The sequence below is a fragment of the Macaca thibetana genome, chromosome X (genome assembly GCF_024542745.1).
Source record: "Macaca thibetana thibetana isolate TM-01 chromosome X, ASM2454274v1, whole genome shotgun sequence".
Taxonomy (NCBI): domain Eukaryota; kingdom Metazoa; phylum Chordata; class Mammalia; order Primates; family Cercopithecidae; genus Macaca; species Macaca thibetana.
In genome coordinates, this window is record NC_065598.1 from 114,248,936 (window position 1) to 114,261,570 (window position 12,635).

At 43.0% G+C, this 12,635-nt stretch overlaps 2 protein-coding genes across 3 annotated transcripts in view; one reads left to right on the forward strand and one right to left on the reverse strand.

Moving 5' to 3' along the window:
* Positions 1-12,635, forward strand: part of NDUFA1 (NADH:ubiquinone oxidoreductase subunit A1) — a 970,503-nt gene that overhangs the window by 189,257 nt on the left and 768,611 nt on the right. The window lies entirely within an intron of this gene.
* The window catches only part of KIAA1210 (KIAA1210 ortholog), an 80,360-nt gene that overhangs the window by 43,001 nt on the left and 24,724 nt on the right, over positions 1-12,635 (reverse strand). For both annotated transcript variants that reach the window (XM_050776084.1, XM_050776085.1), the window contains exons 2-3: positions 7,920-7,990; positions 1,201-1,369 (exon numbers count right to left, since the gene is read on the reverse strand). In XM_050776084.1, coding sequence (XP_050632041.1) covers positions 1,201-1,369; positions 7,920-7,990 — 240 coding nt within the window. The remainder of the gene's footprint in view (positions 1-1,200; positions 1,370-7,919; positions 7,991-12,635) is intronic.

Consider the following 12,635-nt stretch of genomic DNA (forward strand, 5'->3'; position numbering starts at 1 on the left):
ACAAGTAAGAGGGAGAAATGTAGAACTTTAGCAGAGATAGTAAACCTGAATGCCCCTCCCTGACCGACCTCCAGGTTTTAGCAGGGCTAGTCTTAGACTTACTGAACACTGCAAGGTGATGGGCTATAATAGTGTTACTTGTGAGGTACTACATAAGCCCCTCTTTCAAAACCGTCTCCCCTACTTCCAGCAAGACTATCTGAACTTCCTCACACTGGAGGCACTCATGAAGGTTGTTCTTAAGGAACCGTATATGATAACTATGAGGCCATTATGTTATAGAATGTATTGGGGGAGGTATTGGGGACAGTATAACATGTCAGCTAACTGCCTCATGAAGGTTTTGCCTGGTTGGAATGGGCAGCAGGACCGGTGAGCTCTGTGAGGAGTCCAGATAAGTCTGGTATTTAAGTCCAGGAGAACAGTCCTAAGTAGAACTTCATAGGGGGAGGTTTGATTGATCGGGAGACAGCTGGGGATCCTAGGTGTCCAGATCGCACAACAGGATGTGGAAATTTGGGCGCTGCAAATGAATATCTGAATAGCGGTGGCAGTGGTAGCTGGAAACAGTCTTCACCATGCCCTCTGTGACTATAGCATTTCCCCTAGTCTCCTGGGATGGAAGGAGAAAGGGATCTGGGTTGTTTGCTTGCGTGTGTGTTTTTACAGCAACACAGTGATTTCATGCTCATGACCCACCCCACTCACAGCTAGATAGCTTTACTATATGAGGCTTTCATCACTCGTTATGAGATCTTGGCCAGATCTGTAGTCTGAGAGCCAGGCAAGCAAACCAGACCAAGCCTCCTGAATGATGTAGGCCCTTCTTACCAAATCAAACAGGCCTTCAGGTCCTCATTGGCTGCAGGCCCCACATCTCAAGTTATTTTTGTTGTGACAGGCAGGGCTTCCCTGAATATCTGCACCCTCTTACTCAGTGCTCTTGGGAAGTGGGGTATGCATTTGCCATGCTCCAACCCACTGAGCTGTGCAGCTCAGACAACAAACATGCATATGCACAGAGAGAAAAGCACCACTCCCTACCCCAGACATGACTGCATTGGCAATGGCTGCAAGCCTGGCCCCCACAGGTGGGGTCTCTTGGTGTCCCTGGTGATTTGGCTGCCGAAAGGTGACCTAGATCCAACTGTCTGCCTCTTCTCCTGTCTCCCCATCACTCTCCACCCCATCTGAGCTGACCTGGCCTTAGTTGGTTGATTTTCTCGAGCAGGCTCCAGAGAAGAGATGTTAATGTTGCTGCTGGACGAGCTCAGTTCTAGCATTTCTTCTTCCTGGGTATCTTCAGCTTCTTTTTTCTTCTTCTTACCAAAAAAGCTCTTAAGGGCTTTAAATTTGCATTTCTTCTTTCCTGGAAGTGAAAAATGAAAATGAGACAGAGTGTGATGGTAGAAGGGAAGACAGGAGAGGAAATAGGGCCTTCATGACAGGAACGAGGACCGTGATCCCACCCAGGTAGCCTGCAGAGCTTGGACTCAACCCCAATGCTGACAGCACCCTTCAACATTCATTAATAACTCAGTAACAAAGTGTCTGAGTTACTGGTGAAAGGAGAAGCCCAGGCCACAGCTTGTGATCTCTGGGCAGCCTCTATTCAGGCCAAACTCACTAGGAATTCACTTGCCTCTCAATTTCAGCTATTAACATATACACCTCTTTCTTTGTCCTAAGAAGTTCATTCATGTGAAGCAATGATTGAGCCAATGAAAGCACTTGGTACTCCCCTGACTCTACCCCAATGGCTGGAGTCATTGCAATCCAATAGGAGAGCCAAGCTCCCACATGAGAAAAACACTTCAGAACCCTTAGAAATCCAAGTCTAAGTGGGAGTTGATACTTCCCAGCCTGCGTGCTCAAAGGATGCAGACCCAAAGAGTGAGTGTGGTTGATTAGTGCAGTCCAGGAACACTTCCTTGAGGAAGGAATTTATGAGCAAGGGAGATGGCTGGGAATCAGAAAGAAGAAAAAGCTGCCCAGGCGAAGAAGCTGCCTGTGTAAAAGGCATGTCAAAATCAGATACCAAAGAGTTTTTCAAGGAGTGTGTGTGTGTGTGTGTGTGTGTGTGTGTGTGTGATGATCATTGTGTGTGTTCTTCAACTCTTGCCAATTGGTTTGGATTATCTACAGGGCTGCTGTCCTTTGCACATGCAGATAAATGAGAGTTTGCTCTATCTATAATAATTACCAGGGCAGCAGTGAGGAATGTGAGCTTTAAATGCTCTTAAGGTTCTCTGTTTGGGCTTTATTTATTTATTTATTTATTTATTTATTTTGAGACAGAGCCTTACTCTATCACCCAGGCTGGAGTGTGATGGCGTGATCACGGCCCACTGCAACTTCCACCTCCTGGGCTCAAGCGATCCTCGTACCTCAGCGTCCCCAGTAGCTGGGGCTATAGGCATGCACCACCACACCTGGCTAATTTTTGTATTTTTTGTAGAGATGACACTTCACCATGTTGCCCAGGCTAGTCTCGAACTTGAACTCTTGGGTTCAAGTGATCCACCCGCCTTGGCCTCCCAAAGTGCTATGATTACAGGCATGAGCCACCACGCTGGGCCTCTTTGGTTTCTTAATAAGCACATGTTTTTATTGTGCTTATTAAGAAACTAAAGGGGAGAAGGGGGAGAGGGCTCGTGCTGCATTCTTCAGAGGGAAGGAATTAGCTCTTATTGATTTCACATGCAAAAAGTGCCAACTAAGTTGTCTCATTCCAAGTCCCAACTGTCTGGTCTCCAGAAGGTCTCATCAGCACAGCAATTCTGTGCTGGCAATGAAGGGTCCAGACAAGGGAGTTGCCAATGCAGCAGCCATCATGAAAGGCTTAATGGTGTAATGGAAAGCACCATCCAAGTGTCAGAAAATTCTGGAATCCTAGGCTTAAATTCACTATCAATTAGCTTTGTGGCCTTGAGTAGGTCACTCAACCTCTCTGGGACTCAGCAGGAAAATTAAAGGATTGCATCTGATCAGCATCTCCCAAAGTGTGTTCAGAGGGATGCTCATAAGGTTTGTTGCATGAGACAGGGATCTGTAGTCCAGTCAATCTGGAAAATTCTGGATTAGACAAAGTTCAGTAGTCTTCTTTTCAACAAAACTTTTCTGAAACTTCAAAATGGTTATGTATATGGTGAAGTTCCAAGAAACCAGGCAACAATATTATCTCCCAATGTGTGTCAGCAGAATGTCTGGCAAAACACACTTTGAGAAATGCTGAACTAGAGTTCCTTTAGCTCTGAAACGCTATGACCTATTTGTGCACCGATTGCTCCTGAGCCTGCCAGGGTAAAGGTTCCTAAACTTCAAGGCCTGCCTTAAGTCCAGTTTCCCACCAATCAGTGAAACTCATGCTTCTCTCTGTCCTCTGAACACCTAAAACTTGGCTGTTAGCATCACAAGTTTTGCATCTGAATGTTCTTAGCTTACTCATTCATTCGTTCATTCATCTATTCAACAAATATTTATTAAGGTCAAGTACTTATCATGTTCTGGGTATCCGTGAGAAAGAAATAAGTTATAGTTCCCTATGTCTTGGCTACTACCCCCACATCAAGGCTGCAGGCAAGCCCTCCTTAGCATCCAGCACAGTGCAAGGCATGCAGTAACAGCTGTGTCCACGTGGGGGCGCAGAATACCAACACAGCTTGTTACTTCCCTTGACTTGAGACCACTGAACAGAGTCATCTTTCAGTATACTATAATTTAAACACTGGCCCTTATAGGAGTTGATGCAAATTATAAATGACATAGGTAAAGAGCTTAGCATATGATCTGGCATGTAGTAAGTGCTCAATAAATGTGAGCTAGTGTTAGGGACTCAGTAATTACTTGTTTATCAAGGCTGGATTCAATTCTGTGTTCATTAGAAGCAGACCCATATCTATAACTGAATAGTGAACTGTACAATATGCAAAATTGGAGGCAGAAGCCAGCATGGAATAGAGCAAGGAAAGATTATAGGACTATTTGCTTGATAATTGCTGCTTAAGTAATTTCTGTTTTGGATGACTTCGGCAATTTCTTATCTACTAGAATGTGCCTATATAGGGGCATGGTTGGGAAAACTTCGCAATTCTACCTAAAGAGAGAAAGAATAAAAAATGAAAATGAAATAGGAAATGTATATTTTCTCCAAGATCCCTTTTAAAAATGTTTTCAGAAAAAATTAATTTCTTCAATAATAAAATATTTAAGGCTGGGCACGGTGGCTCACGCCTGTAATCCCATACTTTGGGAAGCCAAGGCAGGAGGATTGCTTGAGCTCAGGAGTTCAAGACCAGTTTGATCAACATAGCTAGACCTCATCTCTATTGAAAATTTTAAAAATTATCTGGGGGTGGTGGTTAGTGCCTGTATGCCCAGCTACTCAGGAGGCTGAAACAGGGGGATTGCTCGAGCCCAGGAGGTTGAAGCTGCAGTGAGCTATGACAATGCCACTGTACTCTCTCCTGGGCAACAAAGTGAGATCCTTCCACCTCTGCCTCCCAAGGTGCCTGGATTACAGGTATGAGCTACTGTGCCCAGACGATTTATTGATTCTTGACAGGTGGATCTCATTCTGGCCTTCTGAAAGGGGAACAACTTTATGCTCAGAAGATCTAGAAACACAGCAATTGTTGCCCCTCTTGCTTCAAAATCCCACAGTGGAAGAGAGGAAAGCAAAGCTAGGGAATTTGAGTTGCAAACCTGCTTCTAATAATCCAGCAAAGACAGGGAGAAGAGAGTCAGCAGCTAGTAGCTCCATTTGTGACACAATCTATAAACACTGAATAACTGGATATAAACATGTCTAATAAACTATTTAGGCTGTAATAATGAATTCAACAAACATAATCATTGTATGAGCGGACAAAATTATACATTAACACATTTTTATGTTCCTAAATTAACAAAATGACTAGTGACTTTGGAACTATAACAAGTGCTAAAAGTTAAGTATGCATATAGTCCAATTTCCCCCCAATTTTCCATTCTTTTCTGGGCAGAAACAACAACTTATTTTCCAGCAAGGATTCAACAACAGCTAAAGCAATGGGTGTCTCTTTTAACTATGGACCCCAGAAGGAAAAGAATGTTTCCATTCCATCCTGTAGTGTGGCTCTGAGTGTAGTGGTGGTATAGCTTTGTTAGCAGGGAGCTGGGGAGACACGGAGAGATGGTAACTGCCAAACATGGTAAGTTGGCTGCTGTTGTTCTAGGTCAGTGACTGGATACGGCCTTTGTGACAACCCACTGCCAGACATACAATGTCAGCAGCAAGGGTCTATGTCTTCAGCCTACTTTCCATTAGGAAACCGCCCTACCCCTAACTGTATCCAACACCCCCCACCCCCGCTATCCCATGTATGGAGACAAGCCCTGGTCTCAGCCCTGGGAGTGAGATAGAAAGCTGGATACTGTCTACGTGCTATGCTGCTTTTGAAACTCTAATGGAATCTGAGATTGTTGCCATATATTCAAGTCTATAAATTTGGCCTTTGAAGCTTTATTTTTTAAAGTGTGGTGGGGGCACCTTTAAATCACCAGCAGCTGAGCCCTCCACAGGCTGTTTTTCAAAATCTACGAAAAGCACAAAGGGTAGAGAGATCTAGACAGCAGGTATGGGTAAAAACTCACATTTGTACCCAGCAATGTTTATATAGGTCACCTATACACTGGGTAACTTATGTCATCACAGGGTACAGCAGCTGCAGTCAGTGAGCTGACAGCTGAGAGGTGACAGCTGTCTGGACTTCTATAACAAAGCCATTGATTTCCCCATCCAAGCCCAAAGACTGTGCATTCCCAAACAGCAAGTAGCTTTCAATATACTCATCCAGTCAGGGTCTGCAGTGTGTCACATGCCAGAAAACAGCTCATTGAAGACTGTTTTTTCTCCAGAGAAGAAAACACAGCTAAATCGAATGAGAAATGGTTGCCTCTAAGTTGTATATTTGCTTATCCACCATGCATACAGGGAACCCATCTGAATTGAACTGAATGAGCTTTTAAAATGCATCGCATAAATGATGACCTTGTTCTCTTGCATTGCTGCTTGGAAATAAAACTTTTTTTTTTTTTTTTTTTTTTTTGAGACGGAGTCTCGCACTGTCATTCAGGCTGGAGTGCAGTGGCGCAATCTCGGCTCACTGCAACCTCTGCCTCCCGGGTTCACACCATTCTCCTGTCTCAGCCTCCCAAGAAGCTGGGACTACAGGTGCCTGCCACCATGCCCAGCTAATTTTTTGTATTTTTAGTAGAGACGGGGTTTCAACGTGTTAGACAGGATGGTCTCAATCTCCTGACCTCGTGATCTGCCCGCCTCGTCCTCCCCGAGTGCTGGGATTACAGGCATGAGCCACCACGCCCAGCAATTTTTTTTTTTTTTTTTGAGATGGAGTCTTGCTCTGTTGCCCAGGCTGGAGTACAGTGGTGTGATCTTGGCTCGCTGCCACCTCCACCTCCCAGGTTCAAGTGATTCTTTTGCCTCAGCCTCCCAAGTAGCTGGAACTACACAGTCCTGCAACCACACCCAGCTAATTTTAAACATATTTTTAGTAGAGACAGGGTTTCTCCATGTTGGCCAGGCTGGTCTTGAACTCCTGACCCCAAGTGATCCACACACCTCGGCCTCCCAAAGTGCTAATACTACAGGTGTGAGCCACCGCGCCTAGCTGGAAAGAAAACATTTCTAACTAAGCTCTCCTCCCTTTAACCTCCCAACAGCCACCTTATTCTCTGGCCAGCCCTGACTAGTTCTAAAACTTCTAAAATTGTACTCAAATATTTGGTCTTACAAAAACAAAACAAAACAAAACAAAAAAACCTTGAGAACAGAGAAAAGGCATTTCTTTACTACCACTCTTCATCAAGATGTACTGTGCTGCCATCTTCTTTTGTAGGCATCTGTTTAGTTCATATCCAAAAAGATAGGTCAGTTGGTTTGGTAGTTGGGTCTGCTTTGGTGAGAAGGCCTTTCACTCATTTATTCATTCATTCATTTATTTAATATTTTGGAACACCTAATCTCTCTCTATCTCTCTCTCTCTCTCTCTCTGTCTCTCTCTGACACAATACTAAACAGTGATAACACAGAGATGAAGAAGACCCTAGCACTGCCATTAAGAATCCGTGATCAGGCTCTCAGCATCCCCTGCCCCACATCATGTGTGAAGCCAGGCCCCCAGGAAGCCACAAGGAGATTCCCCTCTGTTCTTCCAGACAAAGTTTTCTGTACCGTACACCACTAAAGAAAACTCGGCAAAAGAATGGAAGAACAACCCAATAAACTGTTCAATTCAATTATGTCTTTACGCTCAATGTCTCACATTACATCTTATGATTTCTTTTTTATTGTGTGTGTGTGTGTGTGTAAAGCTTATCATTGTTTAGTGACATTTGCCTCCCTTTCTAATTGTTCCATGCATGATCACCTATCACTCACAGATTGCGCCACAGTTTAGGCAAGGGATACACAAGTAAGTTTTGCCAAAGAGAATTTTTGTCAATTGAATCCTATTTAACAGAAGCCTGTGGAGGCATCTTTTGTTTCTACCTCCTTTTACTCCTCAACAAATTAATCTCTTGCTTAGATCTGAATTACTATCTACAGTAAAACCTCAGTTGAATTTGTCAGATCATGGTCTGTTCTGATTGCTTTTTTTTTCTGATGAAGCAGAAAAGGCCTTAGTAAGTAAAATCTGGTAACCATTTTCAAAGAAGATTGCAGGACCTCAGGCAAATCTTTGACCATCAGTGTTGGAGGTGACAAAGAAGAAATTAGAAAACTGAAAAGTAAACGTCGTGACTTAGTCTAATGATCTGAGCTTGTTTTCTTGTGCCTTGCTTCTTTGTCCTAGGAGCTAAATAAACACAGTGAACAAATCTAATTCTGGTTATCAAAGTTTTATTGGGTTACTTACCCTCATCACTGGCCTCCAGAACATCCAGACTGTCACAAATTTCACTTAGTGATTCAGCCATTGTAGGATGACTAAAATAAAATAAAAAGCAAAAGATCATCATTTGATAGTCAGGGCGTATTGCAATCCTTTCACCCTACCCCTTATCCTTCAGTTATATTCTTAAAATAGCCTAGAAAACATATACAAATGGAATTGCCATTACAGAGAGTTATCCTTCCTTTAAAAAAGACAATGATTCCGAATGATTCCATTTATATAAAATGTCCAGAATAAGCAAATACATAGACACAGAGAATGTCTTGCTTAGGGCTGGGAGGGTTTTTTTTTTTTTTGGTGGGGGGGGGGGGGGGGGGGGTTGGTAAAGAGTACAAGATTTCTTTTTTTTTTCTTTTTCTTTTCTTTTTTTTTTTCTTTCTTTCTTTTTTTTTTTTTTTTTTTTTTTTTTTTTTTTTTTTTTTTTTTTTTTTGACAGTATCTTGCTCTGTTACTCAGGCTGGAGTGCAGTGGTGCGATCACAGCTTACTGCAGCCTTGACCTCCCAGGCTCAGGCAAAACTGCCACCTCAGTCCCCCAAGTAGTTGGGACTATAGGCACATGCCACCACACCCAACTAATTTTTGAAGTTTTAGTATGGACAGGGTCTTGCTATGTTGAACTAGAACTCCTGAGCTCAAGCAATTCTCCTGCCTTGCCATCCCAAAGTCCTGGGATTACAGGCATGAGCCACTGTGCCCGGATAGGGTTTCTTTTGGAGATGACGAAAATGTTCTAAAATTGATTGTGGTGATGGTTGCAAAAATCTGTGACTGTATTAAGAAGCATTGAATTGTATACTTTAAATAGGTGACTTGTATGGTATGTGAATTATAGCTCAATAAAGCTGTTACCAAAAAAAGACAAATGCAAAAACCTGATCTATTGTTTTGTGAGTTGGGGCCCATTAACTTTGGATGCCTATTACTATTCATGGTGTGCTCAGGGAGACAAAATTGTTTTGATAAATACGCAGAACCACAAACAAAAGACTGAAACATCTGGCTACATGAAAATTTCAGGCCGGGTACAGTGGCTCTTTCCTGTAATCCCAGCACTTTGGGAGGCAAAGGCAGGAGGATCACTTGAGCCCAGGAGTTTGAGTTGAGGCTGGGCAACATAGCAAGACCTCATCTATACAAACATTTTTTTTTTAAATAGCTGGGCATTGTGGCATTTACCTGTAGTCCCAGCTACTGCAGAAGCTGAGGTGGGAGGATGACTTGAACCCAGGAGATTGAGGCTATAGTCAGCCATGATCATGCCACTGCACTCCAGCCTGAGTGACAGAGCAAGACCCTGCCTCAAAAAGAAAAGTAAAACTTATGGAAAAAAAATAAGGCAATAAAAGAATGACAAACTGGAAAACAATACTAGCAACAAATATGACAGATACAGGGGCCAAATTTCTTAATTTATAAAGAACTCATATAAATCAATAAAAGACAAACAACTTGGTCTAAAAGGGACAAAGAATACAAAGCAGTTAGCAGAAAAAGAAATACAAATAACCACATATGAAGAGGCTCTGTCCTACTAATAGTGAAAGAGATAGAAATCAACATATCAAATGAGTATTGTCATCTATCAGATTGTCAAAATCCTTAATTTGGATGATATTGCATTGCTGACGAAGGTGGGAAAACATAGGGACTCTCATACACTCTGGAGTATAGTTCTAACTCTCTAAAGAGCAATTTGGCAATATCTATCAAAATTTAAAATGCACATACCTTTTGATCCAGGAACATCACTTCTCGAACATTACCTTATAGATAGTCACACTTGCATACAACAATATACATACAAGAATGTGTGTTACAGCATTGTTTCAAATAGTTAAAAACGGGAAACAACCAAAGGGATCATGAAAAGGATAATTCTCCCATGACTCTATGTCATGCTTCTAAGGAAGCATGCCAGTTGATAATCAAACTTTTAGAAATCAATGTTGACAATAGTTTTAGAGACAGGGCCTTGCTCTGTTGCCCAGGCTGCAGTGCAGTGGTGCAATCATAGCTCACTGCATCCTCAACCTCCTTGGCTGAAGAGGTCCTCCCACCTCAGCCATCATAGCAGCTGGGACTACAGGCGTGCTCCTCCATGCCCAGCTTATTTTATTTTATTTTATTTTATTTTATTTTATTTTATGGAGAAACAGGGTCTCACTATGTGCCCAGGCTAGTCTTGAACTCAAGTGATTCCCCTGCCTTGGCGTCCCAGAGTGCTGGGATTACAAGCATGAGCCACTGTGCCTGTCCTAAAAGTGGGCAAAGGATATGAACAGACACTTCTCGAAAGAAGACTTTTATGCAGCCAACAGACATATGAAAAAATGCTCAGCATCACTAGCCATCAGAGAAATGCAAATCAAAACCACAATGAGATACCAGATACCATCTCACACCAGTTAGAATGGCAATCATTAAAAAGTCAGGAAACAACAGGTACTGGAGAAGATGTGGAGAAATAGGAACACTTTTACACTGTTGGTGGGACTGTAAACTAGGTCAACCATTGTGGAAGACAGTGTGGCGATTCCTCAAGGATCTAGAACTAGAAATACCATTTGACCCAGCCATCCCATTACTGGGTATATATCCAAAGGATTATAAATCATGCTACTATAAAGGCACATCCACACATATTTATTGCGGCACTATTCACAATAGCAAAGACTTGGAACCAACCCAAATGTCCATCAATGACAGACTGGATTAAGAAAATGTGGCACATATACACCATGGAATACTATGCAGCCATAAAAAAAGATGAGTTCGTGCCCTTTGTAGGGACATGGATGAAGCTGGAAACCATCATTCTCAGCAAACTATCGCAAGAACAGAAAACCTAACACCGCATGTTCTCACTCATAGGTGGGAATTGAACAATGAGATCACTTGGACACAGGAAGGGGAACATCACACACCGGGGCCTGTTGTGGGGTGGGGACAAGAGCGAGGGATAGCATTAGGAGATATACCTAATGTAAATGACGAGTTAATGGATGCAGCACACCAACATGACACATGTATACATATGTAACAAACCACGTTGTGCACATGTACCCTAGAACATAAAGTATAATTTAAAAATTGTAAAACTAAAAAAAAAAAAAAAGAAAGAAAGTTTGTATGTGTGTGTGAGGGGTGGGGGATCTGATGAGCACCATAATCCAGAGGAAGGGTGCTATATTCATCCGCGCCAGAAGGCCGTAGAAAGGCAAGCAGAGACTTTGCCCCTATGATAACTCTCCTTGAGGTATTGCTGTAACTGAATGAACTATTGTAAAGTGGGGTTAAGTAGATTCTAGAATTCCCTTGCCACTCCAGATCTGCTCTGTTCCCAGACAGCTACGCTGCCATTGCTCTTTCATGGGTGGGCTTCAGGCCCACCCTGTCCTGCTTTCTAGCTGTAAATCCCTGATGCATCTCCAGAGTTGGGGGGTGGGAGGGCGGGAGTGGTGGCCACAGGCTGTAAGGCTAAGGAGAACTTGAGAGTTCACATAGCCAGAGTGACTGAAGCCTTAGAGAACAAAAGGTTCCAAGTCACCATGAGAACTGACAGGGCTGTGGTGTCAAGATTGCTTCAGACCCACTTATCGAGATGCCCTATGGTTCCCCACAATTCCCCCTCACTGCCACAAGTAATAAATCCAATTTGTTCAATGACAGGTACATTCCTGGCTGAAAGGTATTGATACTTTAAGTCACTCAACTTTTATGAGTTAATATTACAATTCTGCCTGAAGATGACTGAGTCCCAGGCCCTCACAGTGATCAATAATTACCCCCCTCAACACACACACACATGGGGACACATGCACACACACACCCCGTCTACTCCATAACCACAGCGCCTTTCTTATCATATACAGACCTTCAAGAGAGCCCACATCAATGGATTTACACACCAATGCATTGTCCTAGAAAGAATGACTTTACCCTTGGCATTACTGTCTCTGCTAGTTTTCCAAGATCTGGAGATCTGGCAGGAGCAAAGAGGAATGAAAATTCAACATCTGACTGGACACAGTGGCTCACACCTGCAATCCCAACACTTTGGAAGGCCAAGGTGGGTGGATTGCTTGAGCCCAGGGCTTTGAGACCAGCCCGGGAAACATGGCAAAACCACATCTCTAGAAAAAATACAAAACAAATTAGCCAAACATGGTGGTGCATGCCTGTAGTCCCAGCTACTCAGGAAGCTGAGGTGGGAGGATCACTTGAGCCTGGGAAGTCGAGGCTACAGTGAGCCATGATCACGCCACTGCACTCCAGCCAGGGTGACAGGGTGAGAACCTGTCTCAAAAAATAATACTAATAATAATTCAAAAGCTCTTAGGAAATTCAGAGGGAGAACAGGAGGAATTTGTGTCACTGGTAAGTTCCTGGCCATCTTAATAAACACAGCAGTACCCCCACCCCTGCCGCTATAGAAGCCTTTTTAGACATTGGGGAAATAAACTATCTTAGAGAAGCCTGTGGGAAAAAAAGCCCGTTAACCAAAATGTGAAGCCATGGTAGGCTAACATTGTCATTGACCTACCACTGTCAAGTGTAGAAGATAGAAAGCGAAAAAAAACACTAAAGAGAAAAATATGAAAGTTGAGGGAGAACAAAGAAAGAGGGCATCTTGGCTGCATCTGAATTTTTAGAGCACTAATAGAATCATCGCATT